This window comes from Aptenodytes patagonicus, chromosome 1, assembly GCF_965638725.1.
Source record: "Aptenodytes patagonicus chromosome 1, bAptPat1.pri.cur, whole genome shotgun sequence".
In the NCBI taxonomy this organism is placed as follows: Eukaryota; Metazoa; Chordata; class Aves; order Sphenisciformes; family Spheniscidae; genus Aptenodytes; species Aptenodytes patagonicus.
This window is the reverse complement of record NC_134949.1, coordinates 154,454,931-154,480,611: the sequence shown is the minus strand read 5'-3', so window position 1 is coordinate 154,480,611 and position 25,681 is coordinate 154,454,931. Positions and strand designations below refer to the sequence as shown.

At 44.5% G+C, this 25,681-nt stretch overlaps 1 protein-coding gene across 4 annotated transcripts in view; it reads right to left on the bottom strand.

The window, feature by feature from the left end:
• Positions 1–25,681, bottom strand: part of NPAS2 (neuronal PAS domain protein 2) — a 107,277-nt gene that overhangs the window by 19,720 nt on the left and 61,876 nt on the right. For all 4 annotated transcript variants that reach the window (XM_076359635.1, XM_076359615.1, XM_076359643.1 and 1 more), the window contains exons 5-13: positions 22,801–22,890; positions 16,891–17,011; positions 15,758–15,871; positions 6,450–6,568; positions 4,000–4,082; positions 3,000–3,106; positions 1,633–1,780; positions 943–1,024; positions 102–243 (exon numbers count right to left, since the gene is read on the bottom strand). In XM_076359635.1, coding sequence (XP_076215750.1) covers positions 102–243; positions 943–1,024; positions 1,633–1,780; positions 3,000–3,106; positions 4,000–4,082; positions 6,450–6,568; positions 15,758–15,871; positions 16,891–17,011; positions 22,801–22,890 — 1,006 coding nt within the window. The remainder of the gene's footprint in view (positions 1–101; positions 244–942; positions 1,025–1,632; positions 1,781–2,999; positions 3,107–3,999; positions 4,083–6,449; positions 6,569–15,757; positions 15,872–16,890; positions 17,012–22,800; positions 22,891–25,681) is intronic.

The window sequence follows — 25,681 nt, the reverse complement described above, 5'->3', positions numbered from 1 at the left end:
CCTCATAAATAACTGTTAAATTAGCAGCTGTGGTATATAGGCACACATTCTGTAACTTGGCTAAATTAAAAATAATGCAGTAACCCAGGAATGCCACTCACATGCTGGGTCCGACTTGGGTGTGTGGGAAGATTTTGGTGAGCTCCTGGATGATACTGAGGGTGTCCGACTAGCGCTGAGGATTGAGGCACCAATATCAAGTGCATTAAAGTGCTGTTCAGGATCCAAGCTGGCGCCACTGTCCTAAAACAAACAAACAAAAAGGGAATAGCTATTGCATCTGTCAGGGTGAAAACATTTTGAAATGCATCTGGTAATGGTTGCACACCCAGTTCTTTGGCTGGCCTAAAATGAATTGAGCAGAACTAATCCCAGGTAGGCCAGCAGAAGACCTGGGCACAGGTGTCAATATCCCTTCCAAATAGCATCTGACTAATGCATTTTACGAAGAGCTATCACTGAGTTGGAAATAAATAGCAAACTACTGCCATAGTCATTTTGTGGCTTCAGATGTTTTTCTGAATCTTTCTTTTGCGTTCAGTTGGATGTGACAGCAACTGCAACCTCTTTGAGACACTCAGCCGTGCACCGAGGAGGAGCTTTTCTTTCTTCCCTCAGCAGATCACTGAGATGTAGCCAAGAAGGCTGATTGCCAGAACATGTCCAAATGAATCTTTAAACTGTAGTACCTCACCAAGGAAAAGTGGAGATCTCTCACATTGCCTCTGCCCATGTTTCACTTCATTTGTGGCTGTTACTGATCTCCAGGTTTATCCTTTCATGAGCTTATCCAATTTACGTTAAAGTTATCGAAGTGAGCAATGAATTTGGAAGTTTGGGGAATCCACCCAGAAAGACAATGCTGGAGTCTTCACTGATGTTAACATAGGAACAAGTTGTGATTACTACATATATTCATGAAAAAAGCTTTCCTTGTTGTACCTTTAGTGCTGAGGACACAACCTCTGAGGACACTTCTTCCAAGCCCATCTCCTGTCTCCTCTCCACCCGAACATCTGCATAACTGAATGGAAAATATAATTCTATGTATCAACATGGTATTGTTATATTTCATAAAATGTGCTTTAAGCAAGTGGAGGAACAAATTATTGTGACATTTTACGGGTTAAATGAACAGCTGAAAAATCACTTAAGTAAGTCAAATGCTACTGAATGACATTTGAGAGACTGTTTTAATTTTCAGTTTTTGCTGTTCCTGTCTTCCTGAAGTCAAAAAGTATATTACAGAAGTGTATATATAAAGGTCAAGTTCACATCCTACAACCACTTTATAACTTCACTGGAAAGCTTCCACACATCTCTTTAAAAGCAACATAAGGATTAGAGGAAGTGAATAGTTAAGGGATCTGTCTATTCCCTATTTTTGCACAAAATGGAAAAATGCAACAGTTAATCTGCCCCTAAACTCATGATTGACAAATGAAGCTTAGCATAAAGTAAGGTTTAGGCTGATAATTTTTTTATAATGAACATATTTCCTTCAGAGAGTTCAGGCTTCATTTTTGTTACATAAAAGACATCGTGTTTCTATAGAGAAAACGTTGGCAGTCATGAGGATGCCTTTATCTTACTGTCCTTTACGTCCCCGCTGGTTGACAGGAGTTTCCATACCTTACCACCATATGTGTGCACACAATGAACTCTGGCTTGGAGTTCCACTGGTGGTAGGTGATATAGTAATGGGTCTGGAGCCAGATCCACTGCTGTCCTTTGGTCAGAAACCGATAGCAGCACGACTTCCCCTTGCCAAACTGCATCACTGTCAGCAGAAAATACACACAGCTTGTAGCACAGTTTCCGATGTGAAAATGACATGAAATGTGAAGAGTGACAAAAATATCTGTTGCCCCATTGATTCCCAAGGGAGACAGGAGTCTCAGCACCTTTCGAGTGAGTCATCCTGTCAGTTGTGTGATAGAGCAAATATCATGAAGATCAGTATGTATCTTCTTCTGACGCTTTGAACGGTACAGTCCTACACGGTACAATCAACCTTAACTTTGGACACTAATGCATTAACGTCTGCTACAACTTAAACGTAGATCTTAGCCTGGTTTATATGCTGATCACATACTGCTTAATTAGGCATCTGGGATTAATTTCTAAGAGTGATCATCTTAAGTTCTATAGCAGAAAAGTACAGGATAAAAATGCTTGAAAAGATGAGTATTCTCTGCAGAATGAAGTGATTATAGGAGATAACATCGTGCAAAGACAAAAATCATTTGAAACTGAAAGAAAATTCCCAGACTGACAAGAATTCAAAGTGCTGTAAACTGAGGTGTATTAAAGGTTTTAAAGATTCACCAACAAAATTAATCTCTGCTTTTTTCCCCCAGCGATTTCAAGGGGTTCCCAAATATGCACATATTTAGCCTTTCTATATTTTAATGGCAACATTAATGTTGTTAAACATTAAAAACTAATGTTGACGGGATATTTTCAGGACACCCAGAGGTGGTAAGCTGAGATGTTCCAGCCAGTTCTGTAAGCAAATATTTGAAAAGCATTGCCTCATTTTCTTTACTTAGTGAAAGAGTTGTTCAATTAAATCTTAACAGACTATATTTAAATAATCACAGGTAATCCCAAATACACGGTGAACAACATTAGGGTAAATAATCTGCCAGAATTTTACAAAATAGGATCTCCTCTGAGATTGCTTGAACTATTCTTGTATATTCTTTACTAGTAGAGCAGGTGTCTAATCTGGTGTATTTTATCCATTCAGTGAGTCTCGCTAACTGCTTCTGGGGATTTAGAAGGTAAAATTGTATTTTTCAGAGCTTGATAAGTCTGGCCTCGATGCCGATCAGCTGCGGTGCCCCCAATCTGCTATAAGTCCGCTAAGACATACAGGCGTGAGGCAAGGGTCAAACCTCACCTTCCAAGTTTAAACCAATTTTAACTGAAACTACATTTCAGTGAAAAGAGGTGTCCCAGTGACTCCAGAGGAACCTGGGCTATGCGATACTTACAGTGTTCATGGCACCTTGCTAGCAGCTCTAGGTCATCTATATGGTAATAGTCGTAGCCAGAAGTACCCAGCACTTCAAAAGGCAAGTATCCTATAATCGGCGGTGCTCTGCGATTAAGCACAATATGAGTGAATTCATAAACCACGAAAGAAACAGCAGTTCTGCACGTTGACACGGATATGTTAAAAGCCCAGATCTGCTCTTGCTCATCGGTGTATAGTCGTCCACCCCAGTGGACCAGATCCTGACTTTCCCCCGCCTTGTGCCTGGGATGCTTGGCTGGGCACGGCACCTTCCCCCCAGGACAAGGCCATGACAACCCCATCTTTCCAGGGAAAATGTGGTTGTGGAAAGCAACTCAGCTTCTCAGGGACCTTCACACAAGAACCTGCTGTGAGGGAGCCATTCCCTTGCTGTTCCTTGGTCAGGGGCTCTGCTGCGGCTCCCGCAGTCCCTGCACAGGGAAAAGCACGTGGCGAGGTGATAGGAAGCCATCATCTGCTGGGACTAGGGGGGCAGGAGGGGAGATCATCTGTGCCGCTTCCCTCTGGGTGTCTGCAGAGCTCGTCCGTGGCGTGCTGAGGCAGTTGCTTTGTACCTTTGCCAGCACGGTTGCCTCAGGCCAGTGCAGACTTTCGCTCCGTAACTCGGTGGGAATTGCACACACACAATCAATGGCTGGATTTGGAAAGAATGATTTCTGCAGCTGTATAATAATTAGACGATTTTGCCATGTGGCAGACTTTGGTCCATTGATATTTTTAAAGCAAACAAGAACAAGCTAATCACAAATTCGGCCTGAGAAACAGAGTAGTTTTCTATTAAAAGACTGATAAAAATAAATGCAGGGTAAAATAGTAAATACCATCTTTTGTAGCAATTTCAGTGGTTGCCCTCCTGTTTAGATGTGAAATGTGACACTATTTGAGAGAATTGCACTTACAAAAATAGCAGTAGACAAGCACCGAACACAACCAGGCGTGCTTTTCTTGTCACCAACCTGTGATCCAGGAATAAAAATTTCCACTCCAGACTGTGTCTTGATGTGAATTCCTCTAGAGGTTCTTCCACGATGCACATCTCCTGTGTGGTGAAGAAAACCAACTTACTGAGAGTTGCGGCTTCACCCCTCTGCTTCATCTAGCTTTTGTTAGCTATAAATACACGGTGCATAAGAGGAGAAAACAGAGGATTCACACGTTTTCTGGCAATTCCAGAGAATGATCTATTGTATTTATCAATGCCAACATTTCTGCAGGAGTTGGGGAGAAGAACTTGTGATGCACATGGACTTAAGAGCCGTGACTGTTCCTCAGTGTGCCCAAGTTTTTATGGCTTTGAAGCAGTGCCCGGGGTGTGAGAGCTGTGCTCCCTACGGCCCCGAGGAGCAATGCCTCTTCCCAACATCCAGCCTGTGCTTGGTCCCACCTGGGTTTGCCACTTCTTTCCTCGCTCTCTTTGTGTTACTAAAGATACCCACCGCCCTTGCCCGGCCCTTTTGGATGTCTGCCCTCTGAGCCCTCTTTGAGAAAGGGGGACACTCCTTCCCACTCAATAGCTGGGTGCACTATGCGCTGTGGAGGGAGAAATGCCTTTTCAGGCAGGCAGCCTGCGTGGGGCCCATCAGGCGGGTGAAAGGCAGAGGTTTTGCCTTGCGCTTGGACCCTCGGCACCCCAGTGCCAGGTGGGAAGAAGCTGGCCCTTAAGACTCATAGCAGCCCTTGGCACTCGTGAGAATGATAAGTAATAAGTGAATTACAGGAAGCAGGGCACAGGGCTGCCTGTGAGGCAGGACATCCTTGGCCCAGAGGGATGGGGATCAGATGGTGGTGATTAGTCATTGGGTGGAGGTGGGAAGGGGAGGAAGGATGGCACCGCGGTACATGCCCGTGCGTGGGCTGGGGCTGGCTGCCCGCCTGCAGCTCCCCTCTGCCGACCTCTCCTCTCCCAGTGGTGGTTTGCAGGGGCAACTCCAGCTCCACGAGCTGTCAGCCTGGAGACCCCTGGATGGGACTTGCCAGCGTCAGTGCTCAGGATTTGGTGGCATCCAGGGTTACTGTGTCTCCCATGTCTCTCCTGCAGGAGGGTCTTCATTGTCACTGGTAAGGACAGCCTGATGGCTGGCCCCCAATGCTGCTGTCACCCTGCTCCCTGGTGCCACGTCCCCCTGTGCAAGTGACACCTTCTCATCGTCTCCTCTGCCACTTCTCTCTCTGCTGTCACTCTCAGGGAGAGAAGACTTTCAGGCCACCAATGTCTTAAAACCTCTTGGGACCAGAGGAAAAGCTGAGGTGCACTGCCATCAAGCGTTTCTTTGATATGTATCAATACTCACAAAGTTGACTAAAGTTGCTGAGTGTACATTGGCAAAAGTCTTCATGCATACCTTAAATTCCTCTCTCCCCTCCTCCAGTTTACACCAAAATCCATGCTGATGCCAAGAACATACCGTAAAATTCAAGGTGCAACATGCAAACATTGCTGTGTGCAACCAAAATGCTGATTCTGCCTTGCTTAGCCAGTCATAAATATTTTTGCCTTCATTTTAGAGGAGGAAGTCAAGACCAGTGGTTAAATGAGTCACGCAGGTGAACTGAAGACATTGGTTTTCAGGGTTTCCTGGCAGCTAACACCTTCTCCCCACTAGCACTGGGCAGCTCATTGCCGTGTACAGCCCATTTCATTTCCCTGTTTATTTTGAGATGTTAGCTACCCAAAGACAAGGGAATTTGCTTTCAGGGTTCCCGGAGAACCTTAACTTCAGCGTCTACTGCTAATATGATTACTGTGGTTAAGATTTATGAGAAGTGTCCTCACTTACTTACCCAGAAGGGACTCTACTTGCCTGCTGGGGCTGTGAATCAGTTGAGAGTGCCCTGCAGGTCCCTGAGCAGTAATGGAGCCAGGCCAAGGGAGCAGTGATTTCATACTGGCTAGGTCTCAATTAGACTTTTTAATCTCTTAACCTCTGAGGATGGGACGCCTGATGCAGTAGCTCACATTTGTTAATTAGGGAACCACAGTGCCAGGCACAAGGTTGGGTCGTCTATCCTTATTTCCAGAAGCAACTCTCTTACTACCAGGATTTGGGAGGAGGAAAACTAGCAGCAGTCACCCGAAGACACCGAGGGGCACAAACGAAAGCATTGGTGGCCATCTGTACAGTGTCCCATCGCAGGAACAGAAAGCGGCAATGAAGAACCCAATTTTAAAGTGACTTTGCAATTCCTAATGCAATGAGGGTTTCCATTTCCCGTGCAAGGGGGGCAGAAGTGACACCGCTTCTGCAGATCCTGGCTCACACTGATAATCCTCTTCACTGGATTTTTATGCATGAAATGTAATATCTGTAATCCATTCAATTAGCAAAATTAAGAATTTTGCATGTTACCCCGTCTGAAAGTGTTTTGAGAAGTTCTGAAATGAATGGGATCCAGGGTACGCACTTACCTTTAAAAACTGAGGCGTTGCCAAACGAACAGTCGCAACGAAGCAGACCTGCTTTCCCGAGGATGTTCTGTAAGCCCTTGGGACAGCCTCGTCAAAGCCATTGCAAGCGGAGTTAGGCACTAGGTAGGGAAAAAACCGGGACCCAGAGTCATGCCTCATACGAGATTTGCTCTCCCTGAATATTTTGCACACTTGAAGCGTACTAATACCAATTTTATTCAGAGAAGTGCTCTAAAAGCTTTTAAAGCTGATATGCATATATTTAAATCCAAGTCAGTCATGTTAGGCAGAAAGACATCAGAGCTTAACTTCAAGTATGAATCTTATAGGTTAATCCTGATAAAAATAAGGCCAAACCTTATTACAGAGCATAAACCAGCTTTCTGGAAAGAAACCCCACGCATCCAATTGCTCTTTTTCACCACTCACAAGAAAAAAATATATGCTGCAGCATGCCTAGTCCACTAACTTCCATGAGGCAATGAAAAAAAGCGTTGGCAAGGGAGGTAGCTGAAGAGAGTTTGTCAAGTCATCAGTGGCAAAACACCGGGGCCCACAGCCAGTGAGGCTTCATTGAGCTAGCGAGAAGCTGCCTGTGATTCTCCGCTGCTGAAGTGCACCTTCCCCTTCTGCATCTAAGGAGAACCATCCCCAGCGTGCTCAACTTCTCCTTGTTTTAAAGAAGAGCAAAGAGGACCCCGTGTATGGCACTGGCTTCCAGAGCTGGGCATTTCTGGTGAGTCTGCAGATGGCCTGCTGTCTCCTGAAACACTGGGCAGAAGGAAAAACTGGACGTGATGTGGCTACAGATTTTGTGTATGTTTTTTTATCTGTCTTTCGCGATTGCATGGCTCTTGTGTTGCTTTGAGGGCCCACTAGCACCTCCTGCCACAGAGATGCGTTGCCAAAAGAACGCGTTGCCTTAAGCTAGCCCGCAGTCCCATGTTAGAATGACATAATGCAAATTCTTCATCCAAATTCGAGCTGTTTAGAGATGATAATCCCGCTCCCACAGCAGTGAAAGAAAACTGTGTGCTAAGCTGCAGTGGGACATGGGCCGGCCCCATGGGCTCTTGCCCTGCCCAGCTGACTATCTCCCATGGGAGCAGAGAAGGTCCCATCTAGCAGCCAGAGTTCCCCAATATGAGTTAATCTAATGCTAATAGGGATTAATGCTAATATGAAACTATCTTTCCTTACTATTAGGCCCCTATATCCAACTTTAAGAAGTTTCCTATGGTTTGTCTCTTCTGCACAGGACAAAGCAAGGATGACCATGTCCATTCCTGTGAAAATGAAGAGTTTTGTGTCTATCTGGGGAGGAGATAACTAGCAATTTTTATTCTGGGGTGCTTCTGCACTGGGCTTTAGTTCACTAGCATAAACTGTAGAGATGGAAGAAGTCTCAACTTATCACATGTGCTTTTGGAACCCAGTTCAACCTATTAAAAGCCTTAGAATAACGATACATAGCTGATAACAAGGATAACAGGACAAGAGACAGAAAAATAAGTACTCTGAGGAGAATTCACACCTGTGATTAACTGATTTAGGCCACTGTGTGCACAATATATATTGTGCCAAAAAAGGGAAGAAAGATTCCTCATCTGAGAAGGCAACGCAGATGTGAATATCCACAGAGATTACAGTCCTCTCTTGCAGTTGAGTCTGGAGGGCATGGCTGGCTGGATATTAAGATAAAAAATATGGGCAAAATTCTCCTCCTTTCACCAGCAAAGAACACTTGCTCTGGGGACTTCCTAGGAATATGTATTCCCGTTCTGCTCCTGGGGTTATGTGCATATATGAGGGCTTCTATGTGATTATTAATACAAGAGGTGGAAAAAAAGAAGAAAGAGTTAGGAGCTACAGGAAACGGGAGAAGCCTGAGTAAAGAGTTATTGGTTCTTCTTTTTTTGTGCAAGTCTGTTGATTTCTGTAGTCAGTCCTGTTTAAAAATGAATGGGATTGCTATAAACCCACATTGTAAAAAGTTACTTCCAAGCTCACTACGTAATATGTTGTCACATTTGAAGTCAATGGGACCGTTTCTCTCTGCAATAGCCAAGTTCAGTAGCAAATGTTTGCAGGCTGGGCTCTAAGATATGAAAATAAGAAGCACATTCAGCCTCCTAAGTACAGGTATGAGAAGTTAACCTAGTTATTGAACCCACGGGCTCGCAAATGATGCCAGCTGCACAAGAAATGCCTCATGGAGACCGAGTCGCACCAAAGAGAGCGTCTGGCTTTTTTACGTCGGCTGTTTGATGTAAACAGCCGTAAGCCTGAGACGGATTCCCAGAAGAGAGCAGAATACATCCCTGAATGTGGCATTTACAAAATAGGATTATATTTCCAAGAAGTAAATGCAATACTAAAAGGGCAATAATGACCATATAGGACAGCTATGTAGTAAGTTTGGGATTTCATCACAACATTTGGGAATGTTGAACTTAGCAGCAGTGAATGAATAAGCCCAAGGAGATGAGATAGAGCTGGCCTGGCTGAAAGTCATCCCGTCTTCGGACAGCTACTGTGCCATCCCCATACTCAGCTGCCTTTGACAAAGTCCAGAGCATTAAAAGCCTCGATGATGCAGGCAGGTAGCCACCACCTTGAAATGTAAATCTCCATCTGAAAACAACAACTACAATAACTGAAAGAAAAAAACCCCACACGTTTGTTTCTGAGTTACTTTGCTGCCTGACCTATTTTGTTGGTATCTGTTCTTTCCACAGCTCTACCTGCACAGCCTGTTTTGCTCTGCTCTTGCAGCTGGTCAGCAAATTTCAACTTTTTTTTGTTGAGAAATTTTAAAGTATACTTAAAAAAAGAGATCATTACATGAATTAAAAAAATAAATCCTGGGATAATCTTTTAAGCATGTCTTCTGAAAAATCATACTTTATAATTCTCAGTCTCTTTGAAAGAAACACACAACATCTTGAAGTAGCAAAGTTTAGCAGTGAACTTTCTGAGAGCATCACAGAAAAATAGTGGAATGGAAAATATAGGATGAAGTCTGAGGCTATGATCATATTAACATTTATAAGCCAAATACAGGTCTTGGAGTGCTTTTGTCAGGAGGCGCCCGATGAAGATGTTAAGCTGGCTATAAACAGGTGGGCTTGGGTAAATGAAGGCATGTGTGTTTCTCAATTAAATGATCTAGACAAAATATCCTGAGTAGATAATTAGAAGGTTGCGTGACAAAGCTAAATACACAATTAGAAAGGTGAAACAGTTGTCTCATATCTATCAGTTAGCTGATGCTCCTTAGCATGAATTTTAATAGTTTTTGTGGTTACCTATCAGACCTGCTGCTCCTAGAACTACCACAAAGTTCTTTTGTAGAAGAAGTATTAAATTATCTGCAAATATCATATAAGAAGATAGAAAGAAACTGATTTGCCTATATACAGGGTTTTTTGGTTAGTTGGTTTTGTTTTTTTATAAAAAGGACCAGGACACTAAGGACAAGATGTTAAAAATAACTAATATATATAAGGAACCAAGCCCTTAACTACCATAGACAAAAAATTTTTTATCCTTAGGGATACAAATCATGTCACATGAAATGAACGAAAACATGTTTAAAAAACCCCAGATGCCACATTATTCAGGTAATAATAGTACAGCAGTCAGTTGCTCGGTCATCTTATTTTAACTTAGGCTGTTTACACCGTATTCTTCCTATAACAGCAAACCTCTCATTTATGCCATTTGAAAGAAGAAATCCCTCCTTCCTATTTTGTCAGTAGATGTTAATGTTTAAAGACCCAGTCTTAGTGACTGTCAAACAAACTGAACAGTGATTTCAAAAAACACAAGCCAAACGGACCAGAATAAAGTCCAGATTGTTTCACATAAATAAATTTAGATGACAGATAAACAGAATATTCAGCAATTAATATATATAATGACGAAATCTAAAATGCTAGTGGCAAGCCAGACTGCACTCAGTAGCTTTGGATGAGTAACAGTGACGGTGTCCATACACCACTTGTCCACTTTGATCTCCTCTCTCCTCTTTCCTCCTCCTGTTTCTCCCCTCGCCATCCTCTGTTGATATGAATCCCAAGTAAATTCTTTAGGACAGGAATGGTGCCTTTTTTCTTAAGTGCCCATAGAGAGCACGGCATAAGCGCTGCAGATTGCTAGCTGCAGCTTCTAGAATATTGTTAATAGTAAATAATAATATGCGGCTGTCGGTTCTGATCAAAACATTCATTTCAGTTTGAGTTATTCTTGTTATCAGATGTTTCTGCATATGCTTACGGAGGCTCAAGATCAATGTATCATCTTCTGTATAAATCTGTTTATTTCCTTTAAAAGGGAATTCAGATTGAATTAATTGTTCTGGGAATGAAAAGATTTTTTTTTCTCCCCAGCGTAATGATTTCCTTGATGGTTATTCTTATCTCTAAGAGATATATCAGCTAACAGTAGAGTATCTGCTATTGTTAGCATCCAGTAACCAGATACTTCCTGAGTTTCCATGTAATTGGGAACAAAAATGCACAATTTTAAATTCCACTATAATATTTAATTATATTACTTGATCAGGAACTCTTTTTGCGTAACAGTTATCTCCTCCCTTAAGAGGAAAACTTCAGGCATTTTGGATGCAAGGAGGGATCTGCCATTTTAAAGATGCTGGTGGTCCTTTTTTCTTTTGTTGAACACTTTGAAAGGCAGGACTCTGGCTTTGTCCCTCACTGGAGTTTTTAAGCAAGTATGTCACCTCAGAAGTAGGATACCAAAGCCGATATTTGGTTATATAATTGTAAGAGATCTTTTTCTGTTTACAAACGTACAAACAATTTTCACAGGAGGGATAAATCCAGCCCGCCTTATCTTTTCTTATTGGAGTGAGCTATTCAGTGGCTTTGTAAAATAATTTGTTCTCACTTAATTTGACATTTTATACTGCGAGCTAAACATTTCCTTGGATTTTTTGGAAGATTATCTTTATTACTTGCCTCCCCCCTCAGCCCTCAGGCAAAACTGGATGGGAGCCACTGCATTATTCATTGGTGATGCTGACATGACTCTGGCCCTTATCAGGTACTACTGGTCAACAGGTACAGTGATCGCACTCGGTTCCCTCAGATGTTTGCGTATATTCATCTCTCTTGTTAAAATCTGGACTACAGGGCCAGAACCTGAAATACATAAAAATATTGGAAAGAGTTCCTATTTGCAAATAAAAAACCCCAACCCTTTTGCTTTGAGAGCAAGTAGGCATTTCTCACAGAAGCAAAGAGGGAACTCCACCTTCCTCTTCTGAGTGGCCTGTGGGCCACCTCCCCTCCTCTTAAGGGACTACTGAGTCTTCCCGTCAGGTTACAGTCCTGCTTTTCTCATTGAAGCTTAATTAATGATGATTATATAATCCTCCCAAATGGAAAATCAAATCTCTTGTATTTGATTTAGCACAGCCAGTGACTCATGCAGTCACTCCGCACAGCTCGCATTGCTGTTTCGCTGGTCGGCTGCTCTCGCTTGGGCACAGCTAATTCGCGGGCGGTTCGCTCATGTGCAGGCGGCTCATGTCACATCCCTGGTGTAGAAATGTCCTTGCAGCAGGGGTTACAGAGTACCGCTTCCCGCGCACCATCACTGGGACCAGCCCAAGCGTGGACCCTCCTGCTAACCCTGGCACTGGGCTGTGCAGCTCCTCTAGCCTCCAGCTATAGCTGAGCCCAGGAGCTCCAGGGACGGTGATCTTCTGAAAGACTGAACACATGCCGTGAGCTATGTGAACTTTCCTAGGCAATTTGTGGGGGTGGCACATGCATCTCCCTGCCCCTTCTGGGATGGGGGAAAGGTGCCAGTGACTGCTCCTCTGGGAGAGTAGCATGGGTTCGATGTAGGTTGTGCGTGATCTGGCTCCCTGATGGCAATCCTGGTGACGAGTCACCTGGGTAGATATCAGGTATTTGTTCTGCTTTAGCAGAAAAAAAAATTCTCTTTGGCATCTCTGTTACAGTACAACAGCCTTTAAAGCCCCAGAACTCCCACTAAAGTTAGGGAGAGCAGCTAAGCCCCTAACTGGCTTTCTAAGCCTCAGTCCTTCAAATTAATCCATTCAAACCCATCCCTATATGATGTTCTCAGCCATAAGTCACAATGCGATTAACAGAGAAGGTACGAGGGAGGAGGGAGGGGGGCAAGGTCGCTGGGATCCCAGCACGCATGACCCCCTTCCCCTAAGCACCACCATTATACGAGCAATGAACAATAATAAAATGAGCCGAAGAAGATGATCGTTCAAGGGAGGTTACGTAAAAGGTTACGTGGAAGTAAAATAAAGCTAGTGACATTTCTGTTCAAGAGGGCAAAAAAGGACCTACCAGTTCTTCAAAACATTAGCAAACATTAAGTGAGAAGGAAAGGTGAAAGATTCGTTAGGACTGTCACCGCCATGACCCTACATTAATGAGAATGGAACAGTTAAGTATCCTGACGGGATACAGCCTGCCCACGCATAAAAGACCTTCCCTGGCCACAGGGGCTCTGGCACCCCTGCGGCAGGAACGTGCAGGCAGGTCAGACTCTCAGCAACGCTCAGCAAACCGTTGGAAACAAAGGTGGGATTTGGCGTCCGGCAGCTAAAAAGGAACGACAGAGATTTGTATTTAGAGAAGAACATCCTTTATCAGTCTCCCATGTGTAAAAACATGCCCACACTTCCACTGCTGTGAAAAGCTACAGGGAAAAGCATTCTTGAATACATTCATAAGGAACGTCTCCTGCTAATTAAGCTTAATTTGCAATTTCTGTCTTTCTCCCCCCACAGTATGCTCAGCTAACTCTTTTCTTGTCTTTAGCTTAGCCTCCTTCCTCCACAAACACCTCCGAAAAGCAGGATTTGGGGCCAGCTGATCCTATGTGCATAGGACGAGCACTGCTCTGTGAGTGACATGCCTCTCCCCCACCACCCTTCCCACCGCTGCCTTTCTCGCCCGCTTGGCCTCACACCTGCAGGGGGGCCGGCTGGAGAATGGGTAGTTATTTAATGGAAGGAAGAAGAGAACAATTACTGGCAGGGCCAGCAGGTGACAACCCCAGGGTGCGTGAGCTGGGGGGACGGTGCCCGATAACGAGGTGCCCTGGGGTGTGGGGGGCCAAGCAGAGGCGGGAACCCAGCCCACCGCTGCGCCCATCAGATGCTCAAAGGGGTCCGTGCCGCAAGTCCCTGTGCCAAAGCACAGCTGCTTGCCCCCAGCCCCGGGGCTGGAAAGCTGCGTTCATACGGTGCTTGCTTGAGCTGATGTCCCCCATGCCTTGCTCAGGGTGCAGCCGGCTGACGCAAGAAGCCCGGTGGAGCTGACGACAGCCGCTTCGGAGGTTTGCACCCTCCTCCGGCTGCTCACTCTGTCCTTGGCCCAAGGTTATCAGCTCCCAAGCAAACAGTTTGCTGCTGCTACATCACGAGTCTGGTGCACTTGCTTCCACTTTTGCTGGGAGGTGGTTTTGTGGCCGGATTAGGAGCCAGGCTGGCGGGGGAGCGGGGGACACAGGCACAGGGGGCCATGGGGGCGACTCCTGGCCAAGGGGGAGCAGCGCTGGGGACGCTTGCGTCTCGCACGGGTGAAGCAAATATTTCCACCAGGCTCTGCACTGAACTGGGGAAACTAATGAGGATGGGCAAGCCGCCGTCCTGCGATGGGGAGAGGGGAAAGGGGCCAGGAGGCACCATCTCACAGAGCGGGGGCAAGGACCATCCCCTCCCTATCCACCGGAGGGTCAGACTGCAGCAGGGATGGGAAGAAATCAGAAGAGACAAAATAAAGTGGAAGATTTAGAGAAAGGTGGCACAAAGAAAAAAAAAAAATAAAAATTGAAGCAGAAAGCACATGTCCTATTTGAAAGCATAAGCTGGGGTCTTCGGCAAATGATTTGGTGTCTTCTGAAATCAATAGGTTCCCATTTAGTTTATATGCATTAACCTAGGGAAGATATCTGTAATGCAAGTTTTATCTTTCTTCTGAGAAATAGCCACTGATACAAATGCTGGGATATGAAATCCTAACGGGTAAGAGGGCAATATTAAGGTCACGCCAAAATAAAAGGCTGAAAATCCTTGAAGAAAATGGATCAGAAATTCCCCTGGTAGAAATGTATCCTTATGAGTCAGCACCTGAAATCCGGTTTCTGCTCTAGAAAACAGAACAGCTTGGTGCGTGCGTCTGTCAGGCAGCCGCATTTCGCTTCATTCAAACTGGAAAGCATACAGGCAGTTACATTTTTTATACAAATAAAGCCTCAAATCAGATGGCACCAAACAAGAAATACATATCTGCATCCTGCACGTAGGCTTCTATTCTAGTCATGTGGAGCAAGAGCAGAAAGTTAAACGGGGACAGGGACATTTTTTTTCGCAGTGTGGCATGCATTTTTTGGAAAGCACGGTGGGGAATTTTTTTCTGAGGATGACCTATTTGGAAGAATACCAGCAACTTTGGAAATGCCACTCTGGAGTTCAATCAGGCAAGTAACTAAAGCAAACTTGGGCAGGCAGGAGAAGGGAAAGTAATAAAAGAGTATTTCATTTCTGACACTAATGGCCGTGCAGCAATCTGTTTGTTAGGGAACGGGCGAGGTGGAAATCTGCTCTTCATCCTTTGAAAGATGGTTTCCCTAGACTGAGTGTGGTGCATTAGCGACTATGCTGACTGTATTTCTTTCTTTTTTTTTTGAGAGAGAGAATTGGGTTCTGCAGTGCTGGAGAGGAATGTAAAATGGCAGCTGGAGAGGGAGGCGGGTGGAAGGGTCCTCAGCCATTCCGATGCCAGCAGCAGAGGACCCCTCACCACAGCGTGGGGCGGTGGGTGCAGGCACTCAAGTACGTGGCACTGCTGCCTTTCCCCAAAATTTTCCAGAGAACGGTGAGAGGGCAGATTTGGCAGATTATCAGTTCTGGCACAGAATTTGTGTTTAATGTAGGCCAGCAGATAAGGTAGCAAACTTATTATTCAGCTAATAGGTACAGTCTTAGCACACAGTGTTAGTGAGCACAAACAAGCCCTCCCCTGAACCTGTCATTATTTGCAAACTTACCCAGAGTCCAGGATCACTGCTAACAAGTGAAGGGCAGTAACAAAAGCAACTAACACAATTTCACTCTTCATAGGTATTCGTTCAGCTTTTGCAAATCAGCTGCGAGATCCATGTGAAGCAAAATTTACCCCATAATGTTAAAAATAGTCCTTTCAGTTAAAAGCCTGTCTTGTTCAATGGAGCAATACTTATATTTTATTTTACACAGCTAAACTAACATTTATACAACAATTAAAACTTACCATTGCTGTAAGACCGAAAATTTCCTACAAATTTTATGTATTCATATGTTGGAAATTCCTTTGGGTTCAAACTTCCTCTCAGAAGATGACAATAAAACTCTAGTTCATTGTCAGCTGGATTGTTAAAAGAAGAAGAAGAAGAAGAAATAAATATACTATTTAAGCGAAACACAACCAACGGTGTCTTCCAACCCCAATCTTGCAACGGGCAGCACGAGAGCAGCTTGTTACTACTCAGAGTCCTATACACCGATGTGCTATACCTTGCAGGATCACAGCTTCTGCAAGGAAGCGCCTTGCAGGGATGCAGGTTGTTCAGCGCTGTGCACAGGTCCGCCTGCAGCTCAGGGACAGCCTTTGAGACGAACTCGCCCTTCTCTTACACCACCTTCATGGCAGGAGTTACGCTGCCATAACGTCGGTGTAGCGAAGGAGAGAATTGCATCCTTCGTTTATAGCTTTTTTTTTCTATTTAGGCTTTTCATGACTCACAGCTGTTCTACATCTTGTGTTGGAAAACTATGCCTAATTACCTCAAAATATCTATTAAATTAACTTTGGCATATTAGCTATCAGCTGCAGGTTTTGTATATACAGTAGATTAAGCAGCTGTACGTCTTACATTAGCGTGTGTTTTCTGGTTTCCTACGCCTTACCTCCTAGAGTGAATAAGGGTGAGGCAAGTAAAAGGGCTTTTATGAAAAACAAAATTCACTTTGAAAAAGAATTACAATGATTTTACAGATACTTTTCAACTATAATGCAAACCAAAGGTGTGCGACATTAACATATCTCTGAGCAGCATCTTACTTGAATAGGCTGAAATATCAATTAAGACGTGATTTGTCTCAGGCGAACTCAGTTTCCATCGGCTAACCTATTTTCTTTAGCTGTCTCAACAGATATGATATTTAATAATTAACATAACTGCGAGTAGTCTTAGCCTAGTAAAATAAAGGCAATGAGTTTCATTTAAAAATAGTGCCAAAGGGTCATTCCAGGTGGCAAGATCTTTTTAAAAGGCTATGAGCCTAAGTTTTATATTGCACATCACATAAAAAACTCTTTATGAGCGAAAATTTTTATCCTGCCTGTGCTTTTTCATTTACTAGGAAAGATAAAAAAACCCTTACTTTTTAGGTAATCCGATGAGGCAGAATCCGTCATAAGCATACAAGAAGATAACATCTTATAAATTTCTGAATGTTCTTGTTCTGGGAGGAAATTTAGCAAATTCTGATCCAAGACATCACACTGCAAAGAAAAAGAACCTTTGAGAAAAATAGAAATATCATGACGAGCAACGCTCACAGAGATGTGCAGCAATGCAGATACAAAGCCTGTGGCAGTCGACAGGAGTTTTCCCACTGATTTCAGGGACTCCTGACAAAGCCTAAACCAGGGGGGAACTGCCGGGCAAACCAAGTGGCCGCTTCTTCGTGGGCCGGTTCTCAGCTTAATTCTCAGCACGTGGCGATGCTCCTGTAATGTTTCTCAGAGACCGTCAGATGCACAGGGTATGTCCATACAATTAAATGACGGGACCTGGGAGTGAGCTGGAAAATAGGCGCCTGGCTCCCCATACTGCTCGCCAGCTCCATGCACAGGGCTGTTGTGGATCATTGCAGCTTGCTCTCTCCTTGGCAAACCCAGACTAGCGGGAGCAAGTGGGGCTGGGAGTCGCTCTGAGCCACCGGACCCAAGAGCCGGGTCAGTCCCGGATCCAGCCCCTCCCTGGAGGGACCCCCTCAGCCTCTGGGAAGTGCCCTCGGGGCGGCAGCCGTTGCTCCCCCCTTCCTGCATCCTGGCAGGTGGGAGCAGGGAGAAGGGGACTCCCCAGTCTGGACATCGCTTTGCAGCAGCAGTAGTTAGTCCCCAGGGAGGAGGACTTCACGGTGCCACCGGCACAAGCCCTCTGGCCAGTCATGGGCTGAATGCCCGAGTGTCTCCAGCCCCACGGTCAGCTGGCACGAACCTGAAATCCACCCAAAATCTAGGTACTGAGGTTTGGGAATGGAAGGAGGAGGTGGATTTGTGCGAAAGGCCACGACTGGCCCAGGGTGGAGAAGACAAGAGTCTGTCACAGGGTTACCAAGAGGAAGGTCTCACTGCGTTCAGCGTGGTGACTAACCGAACGCTAGAAGAGCGTATCTGAGAGGAAGTCCTGAGATCAAGTGACCCTTTAATGGCATTGACTTCCATCCATCCTACGTGAGACTACCCTGGGCCAAGCTGGCACACTGACACAGCTTCATGTGTCGTCAGAGCAGCTGCTATCAGACTGTATAGTCGTGCTGAAAATGTGTTAGCCCTGTATGAGACTGGCAAGTTATTAATCATCATCATTTATTTATGTATTTACTTAAGATTACGCTTTGGTTTCCCTCTGCTTTCCACCCATGCCTGCTGTTCTGTGTGGAATTCCTCTTTAGAGTAGTGAAATGCATGGAGTATACTTTGAAAATCAGAGTGCTATGCTTTATACACTTATCTTGATGCTATAATATATTACTCCAGATTATTCAATTGTAGGTATTACCTGTGCTCATTACTTGAATATTCCTTTTGTGACGAATACTTGAAAATTATTTTTGTGACTTTAGTATATACCTTATTAATATGCATCCTACTGATACTGTGTGTAATTCAGTTTTTATATATATGTATATAAACATATTTATATTTACATAAAATATAGTACATTGTTTGTGTAATTTTTGGGCATATGAAGAAAGAGCACCTGATGGGAAACTGCAGTGGTGCAGTTTTTGTTCAAGGCTTATGGTACAATCTCAGAAAAGTAATTTTTCCTTCTCATTCCTTTTCTACCTCTAAATGTTAGATAAAGATATTTATCCACCAGTTTCCCATAAGTCTCATGGGGGTTAATTAATCTCCCGTCCACTCAGCAGTAGCGGCAGGAGGACTAGATGTGAGCTGTCACCGCTCCTCAGACACATTATTGCTTCTTCAGTGACCTGAGGATGTACTGCCTTTTGTCTCCATATTGTGACCAAGCTCTGATTCAAAACCTATTATCAATTTTGCAGTGTTGTTTCCATTTAAGGGGATAGCTGCAGAGGCCTGCGACTGTGTGTATGGTAGGAGTTGCAAGGCTTTTGTCCCACACACCCCTCAGAGCAACCTCCGGCCCTGAGCACCAGCTATTCATCGATTTGCAAGTCCTGGCATTTATATTTTTTGCTGCCGTCATGTACCATAGCCAGAATTCAATGTTTGGTTTGCATCTTTTCTGTTAGGGATTGCCGATTTTTTTTAAATGAGTATGAAAAAAATGATAAGTTATCTACTTCTTACTGTGCTTCATGACTCTTGCCTCCTGCAGAAGTTAGGCACACCTGTAAAGCAGCGCACGGAACAGAACTTCTGGAACTTGTACATATCAAGACCCAACAATGTTCTTGAATCAATATGCCAGTCAAGAATATATCAACAGGTTGAGCAGAGAGAAGGAAGCAAATATTCCACGGTCTCGCTGGAGCTGTAGGAAATGCCAGGCAAGCTATTCAGAGCTAATTCTGCACCAGACCCAAAGAGCAGACAGCTGGTGCCATGGGAAAAAGGTGACCAGAGAGATGGACAAAATTTCATCACCACAGACAAAAATGTATCGGTTGGAGGGGACGGTTTGCAGCCCTGCCTAATTATTCTAATTATTCTGCAGCGGGCAGTTCTGCCCCGCTGGCAGACACAGCCACAAAGCATCGCTGAGTGAAACAGGCAAAGCGAATAAAAGATAAATGACGGTGGCTGTGGGTAGAGTGGTTAGATGAACTACGTTAATGCGTATTTATGCTGCTGAGCTCGGAATCTACTCTGCACCTTGGAATCTGTGGATCCCGCTAACAGAAACTTCTGAGTATTTACCCCTGATAGCTATGGCAGGCACAGAAAGAACAGCTTTGCATACATGGATGCTGGTCCGTTCTAAAAACAATACACAGTAAATTCACCCCAAGTTCAGCAATCATTTGATGTATAGCTTAAATATCTGTGCAGTTTCAACAAAACAGCTATACTCCAAAATGGAGCTCCTTCCTCACCTTTTCATTGCTTTTTGGGGGGGTGAGGAGGAAATATGATGAGATATTCCTGCTGCAGGGAAAAAAAGCAGGGGAACTGAGCAACATGGTCACTACAGGAATGGGAAGGTGGAGGGCTGCAAATGAGACAGGCTTCTTTCCCAAAAAAAATCAAGGTAGCTCTGCTCTCGTGCGCTGGGATTTGGCCCCTATATCAATCTGTATATCCTGCAGTGATGCCCATTGCTACCCTGTAACAGCAACACAGCATGCAAAACTTTTGTACACTATAAGGTGCTACGTGCTGGATTTTTCCACCCTGACATTTAACTAAAGCACCCAACACAGCAAAGCAGCTGCCTGAGCTTCACCTATGAGTCCCTGGGGAGAATGAGCCTCCCCAGGAGAAGCTCAGCCCTGCCAGGGACCACAGCCGCCTCCCCGCTGACCCTCAAGGAGCCTCGCATGGGCAGGCACTGAGCGCAGACCCCTCAGCTACGGGACTAAAGCTGGGTGAGATGGACACCACTCTCCCAGTCCATGAGCAGGTGCAGCACCTTCTGCCTGGGTCTGCGGACAGGCAACGTCTGTGAGAAAGCTGCATCTCCTCCTGTAGGTTGGAAATAGTCACTCTGCCATCCGTGTTTAACTGTTTCACTCAGCAAAGCAGGCAAGAAGGGACAGGGAGGACCCTCCTCCGGAGACCTGCATAGTCTTGGGGTTGTAGCGTACCATCTGACTGGCAAATGCTATGAGTTGTGACCAGATTTCCAGGAGTTCGCTTCACTTCAACTACAGTCAATCTTACCACGTGAGCTAAACCTCTCTTTACATCGACCGACCCTAGGAGTAGCCTCCAGATCTTGTAATAACAAACTATTTAGAATTACAACAGAGGAAGTTTGTGTTTGAAAATGCTCCATGGAACTTAGGAAAGCTGTATTAAAGAGAATTGGGTATATTTGTTCTCAGCGCCAGAGTCTTTCATGATTTTAATGAAAGAAAGTATATCAGATTTCTTGATAGGGGCCCTCAGAGAGCCCTGCTCTGCGTTCTGCCCAGTTTTGCTTCCCTTTCAGTGCTCAAAGCAGAAGATTTGTGGAGTATTTTTTTTCCCTGCAGTCACAGAGGAGAAAGAATTGGTATGTTGTCCCTCAAACAGTGACTGAATTTAGCTTACAAATAGATCCTGAAGGTAAACAAAATAAGCCACATAGGTTTTCCAGATAGCACTCTGATCAGTTTGAAAACTTAAAAACACATATGGAAAAGGCAGCATGGGACTAAAATGCCCAGTGTGCACATAACTGCACACTCAGCTGGGCCCCTGCCCGTGGCCGTAGCAATTTGCCGACCTCGGGCAGGCAGAAGCCTTTATTGCTTGCTCAGTTGTGGTCTCTGGGATGCACCCAGTCACTCCGCACGCGTGGGCTGGTGGGGCAGTTGTTAACCGTTACCACTCCATCAGCTCCAAGAAGGTCTCTGGGAACTCCTGCTCCACCTCCAGCCCCAGCAGGTTGGTCCCTGGCTTGGGCTGCTATGTGCTGCTTCTGTGCGAATAAAAAATAATGCCCATCTTTGTCCTCATTTTGGGGTGGATACCATGCAAGATTATCACAGAAGGCATGACTTCGGGAGGGAAAACTGGTGTAGTCTCTGGTGGTCCAACTCAGGAATTATGGACCTGAATCCATCCATGTTCAGCCAGAGCCTAATGTTTTAGGCACAGGGTCTGAAATGTGTCTTCCTGAAGAGCAATACTTTCCTGCAGCAGACCTACCGTCTCCACTAAGATTCGGTATTTGGAAGGGATAGCAAGGAAACTCCCAAACCATGAAAGACAGGAAAATCCCATGGAAATCAGTAAGTGTATGAAGACCCAACAGCCTGCATGCAGGACAGGGCTCTCTCTGCCTTTGAAGTGAAGGCAAATGTCAGAAAATAGTAAACTACTGGTTTTCTCAACTGTTGAGGATTAAAGAAAACTGAAATAGATAGATTCAGTTCAATCTGTTGTTGCATAGCAATATTCTTGCATTTAGCAGGAGCTGCTGCCTTTCATCAAGTTCCTTTCGTCTCAGAAGAAAATAATTTTTGTTCGTATTACAGCAAGGCAGTGTGTGTGAAATACATTTTTCTGGGTGGAAAACATAACACGTATTTGGTGAAAAAGTAAATGAGAGAAAAAGAATTGTAATTTTCTTAAGAACATGGTGAGGGGGTGGTACAATAAAGATTTGGCGGCTACTTTTTTCTTCTGGGCATGTATTCATTTGAGACCAAGCTACTAAAAATGAGTGTGAGGATTAATCCTTAATTATTGTGCCATTTCTCCTAGAGCAGCTTTAGCAACAGGAGCAGGGTTCAAAGCAGTCCTTCTCCCCTGCTCCTCCAGCCCAAGCCAGCGTACGCAGGAGTGTCTCGCACAGCAAGACCCAGCAGCCTGCAGATAAAACAAGCCCTACGTGCAGGACCCGAGCGCCGAGCATCGGCTGCACCAGCATCTCCCGGGAGCGGGGTGTGCTCCCCTTGGGAAAGCACAGCTGAGCTGCGGGGACAGCTCGGCAGCAGCCCCCGGCTAACTCTGAATTCAATGGGGTTTTTGTCCTTTACCTCCCTGGGAGCAGAGTAAGGACCTTAACAAGCTCCTCGCCGGGCTGCCAGCGGCACTGGTGCTATTCTCTGCTAGCTTAGAAATCAGAGATGGAAAAGATCAGCCAGGTCACCCTGTCCCTCCCCTGGCCAGAGTATTCCCGCAGAGCTTTTTCCATTCAAGCCGAAGTGCCTCATAGCAACAAAAACCTGAAGGGTATGAATCAGATGGAGAGAGAACAGAGCTGATCAACAGTAGCAGCCAGCATAACGCAGGGACAAAACCCCTCACCGCATTTTCAGGAAAACACCCCCCCCACCCCCACCCCCCTTTTACATCTGTTTCTAAAAAAGCAGGGGCCTCATCCTACGATGTGTAGTAGAAAAACCAATGCCAGAATTACTCACCGGTAAATGCCCTAGAAGAGGTGTGATGCTGTCAGACACGTAGATGATGCTTCCACCTGTGGTTACTGCTATAATGAAGCCATCTAATGCCTAAGAAAAACAGACAAGTGCTTTAATAGGAACGAGGGGTGTAAACAGGGCGTCTCATCACACGTTGATCAAAACAGTTTGACTTCAGCACCATATTGTTACCAAGTTGTAGGAATGTTATCTCAAGTTGCAGAACAGTAATTCTCTGATTTTACAGTCTGATTTAACTTTTACAACATTCTTTGTAGTCTAGTAAAACCTACTATTGAAGCAACAAAGGGCTCACAGGAACATTTCATGTCTCAGTTTTTAAATTAATCACACATTTTAATAATGCAAAATGACTAAGACTGGATCCCTTGGAAGCTATTAAAATGAACATTTGAGTTCTGTGTAAATATCAAAGGACGATGAAAGGATGCGGTCCTATCTCAAAATGGTACTTCTCTGCAAACCCCGTAAATCGCAGTTTGTATTAATGTAACGTTGTATGTTACTGGGCTTTCATGTAAGTAAAAGCAATGCAAATGATCAAATAATCCTTAGCCTGAGTTTTAATTGAGTGATTTATTTTAAAGGTCATAGTATTAGATTACTCATTCCAAGAGAAATTCACCCTTCTGCAGAGTTTTTTCCTCACTTCGGTCCCACCTTGCGGTAAGCCCCTTCACTCCTAGGACTGAAGGAGAATGTCAGCCTTATCCCCATCCTCTGCACAGGAGCAATTTCCCCTTCAAAATTAGTTTCTTCTTCAGTCTGAGCTGCAAAGTTTTGAGCTAAATCTTCTTCAAAGTTAAATATAGGTAGATTTCCAGATCTAAAGCAACCTACTCTGAGCAGAACCCTCCCAAAAATTGTCAAGAGTAGGTGCTTGGAGACTATATTAAAACCTTCCCATTGTCATTAAGGAGTCACTGGTGAAGCTCCCAGTGCCTTCAAGTGGAGCAGGTCTGGGTCCTTCCTGTCAGTTCACAGGTGAGCTGGGGTCGGTGTTGCCTGCGGCATCTGAGCAGTATGGGCGCTGCAAGCGTGACTGAATCAGAGCTGAGTTCGACTATACTCCAGAGGCAATACCTGGTCAGGAGACAGGTGTACTGCAAACAGCCTGATCATGGTGACACAGCGTTACAAAACCTTACTGCAAACCCAGGCATGCCTCCAAGCCAGGCTAGCAGTTGATCCTGTGAGGCGCAGCACATCCTTCCCCCCTGCTGACTTCAATAAGGGAAAGAATTCTGAGAACACTGGAAAATGCTAGTTGTTTAAAAAAAAAAGGAAAACACAAAGCCTTGAATAAAGACACAAACATATGTTCCTTTTTCCAGAGAATGCTGAGCACCCACAACTATTTAAGTCAATGGGAATCTGCTGGTGCTACAATCCTTTGAAAAGCAGGTCAATAACTTAGACCGCAGTAGCAGAGTGTGTGTTTAGCATCTCTGAAAACCCCTCAGCTGCTATAGTTAGTTTGATTTTGTTAATCTAAGTGCAGAGAATATGTTTTTCTTTAGTGTAGTACATTCAAGCTGTTTTCTAAAAAGCGCGATAGCTGTTAGCCCGTAGAAGAAAGCAGTGGTTTTACAAGGCAGCTGGATTGTGCATGTTACTATGGTGAAGGTTGTTGGTTTTTTTAAATCAAGTCTTTATTTCATATCCAATGCAAATTATACAAAAAGTGACTCACATCAGTGAGTAAAATCAAGTTAATGTATGCATACATAATTCTATTTTTATTTACTCTCAACTGGTCCTTCCACATTAAGAGGGCATATCCCTCTTCAAAGATTTCACTACTGCAACAGTCCTAGATGGACAAACAGAGCCTAATACCCACTTCTATGTAATTTGATGACAGCCTTTTCAATGGGGTAAGAAAAGGCCATTTTCAGGAAAGCTGATATATTACCGCAGTCAATTATGCTCTGATTCTTTTGAATCAGTGCTTGAAAAAACCCTTCCCATCTTTTAATAACAGGACGGGAAAAACTTCAAGCAGTCTTGTCCAAACGTTAATAAGATAAGATTAGTAGAAAGGCAAAAAAGAAGAGAATGATGAACAGCTGGCTCAACAGGGCATCCCAATACCCAATGTTATCTTGAAGGGCATGGAAAATCACAGTAGCAAGAAGGTGATTTATAAGCTGGGAAACTAAAAGCAATTGTTTTAATCTAAGATTGTGTGGCATACAAGTAGAATCAACAAAGGCCCAGACAGTCAAGACAACTGCCAATTTATTGCTATCCGACGGAAATATTTCAGTGCAGACTGAAGGAGTTATGTATGTTAAGAGTTCCTGCACGCTGAGAGGGGAATGGGCGGTTGTCAGTGCAATGGGAGCAAAGCGTCTCGTAACACTGGACCAGGGGAGTCTCATCACAACGAACTGCAGTGGCCGAGGGACTGCCAGCCCCTGGGGGCCAGCAACGTGCCCCGGCTTCATGCCACGCCTTGGCAGGTCAAGCTGCTCCCCAGCATCCCTCCCTGCCTGCTGCCAGAGCCTGGATCATGCCCCACGTTCACATCATTTGTGGGAGGAGGAGAAGCTTGTTCCCAAAGGACGCTGTGGGGCCGTGCAACCTCCATGTGTTTAGTACGGGAGAAGATCCTCGCTAAAGAAGGTTCTAGCTGTTACTGAGAGAGAAAAATACATTTTAGCAGCTCATTTGCGTTTCATCTCGAACCTACATAAACGCCATTGAGTCACCTCCCTTCAAATCCCAGCTAGCGTTAAAAGCATCTATGGTATAATTTAAAGGTAATTTAAAAACTATCATTGCAAAATAACCCTGCTCCTTGTTAGAATAAAAAGTGTTTGACGAGGGCCTTGAAAACCATTAGAGTGGAAGTATT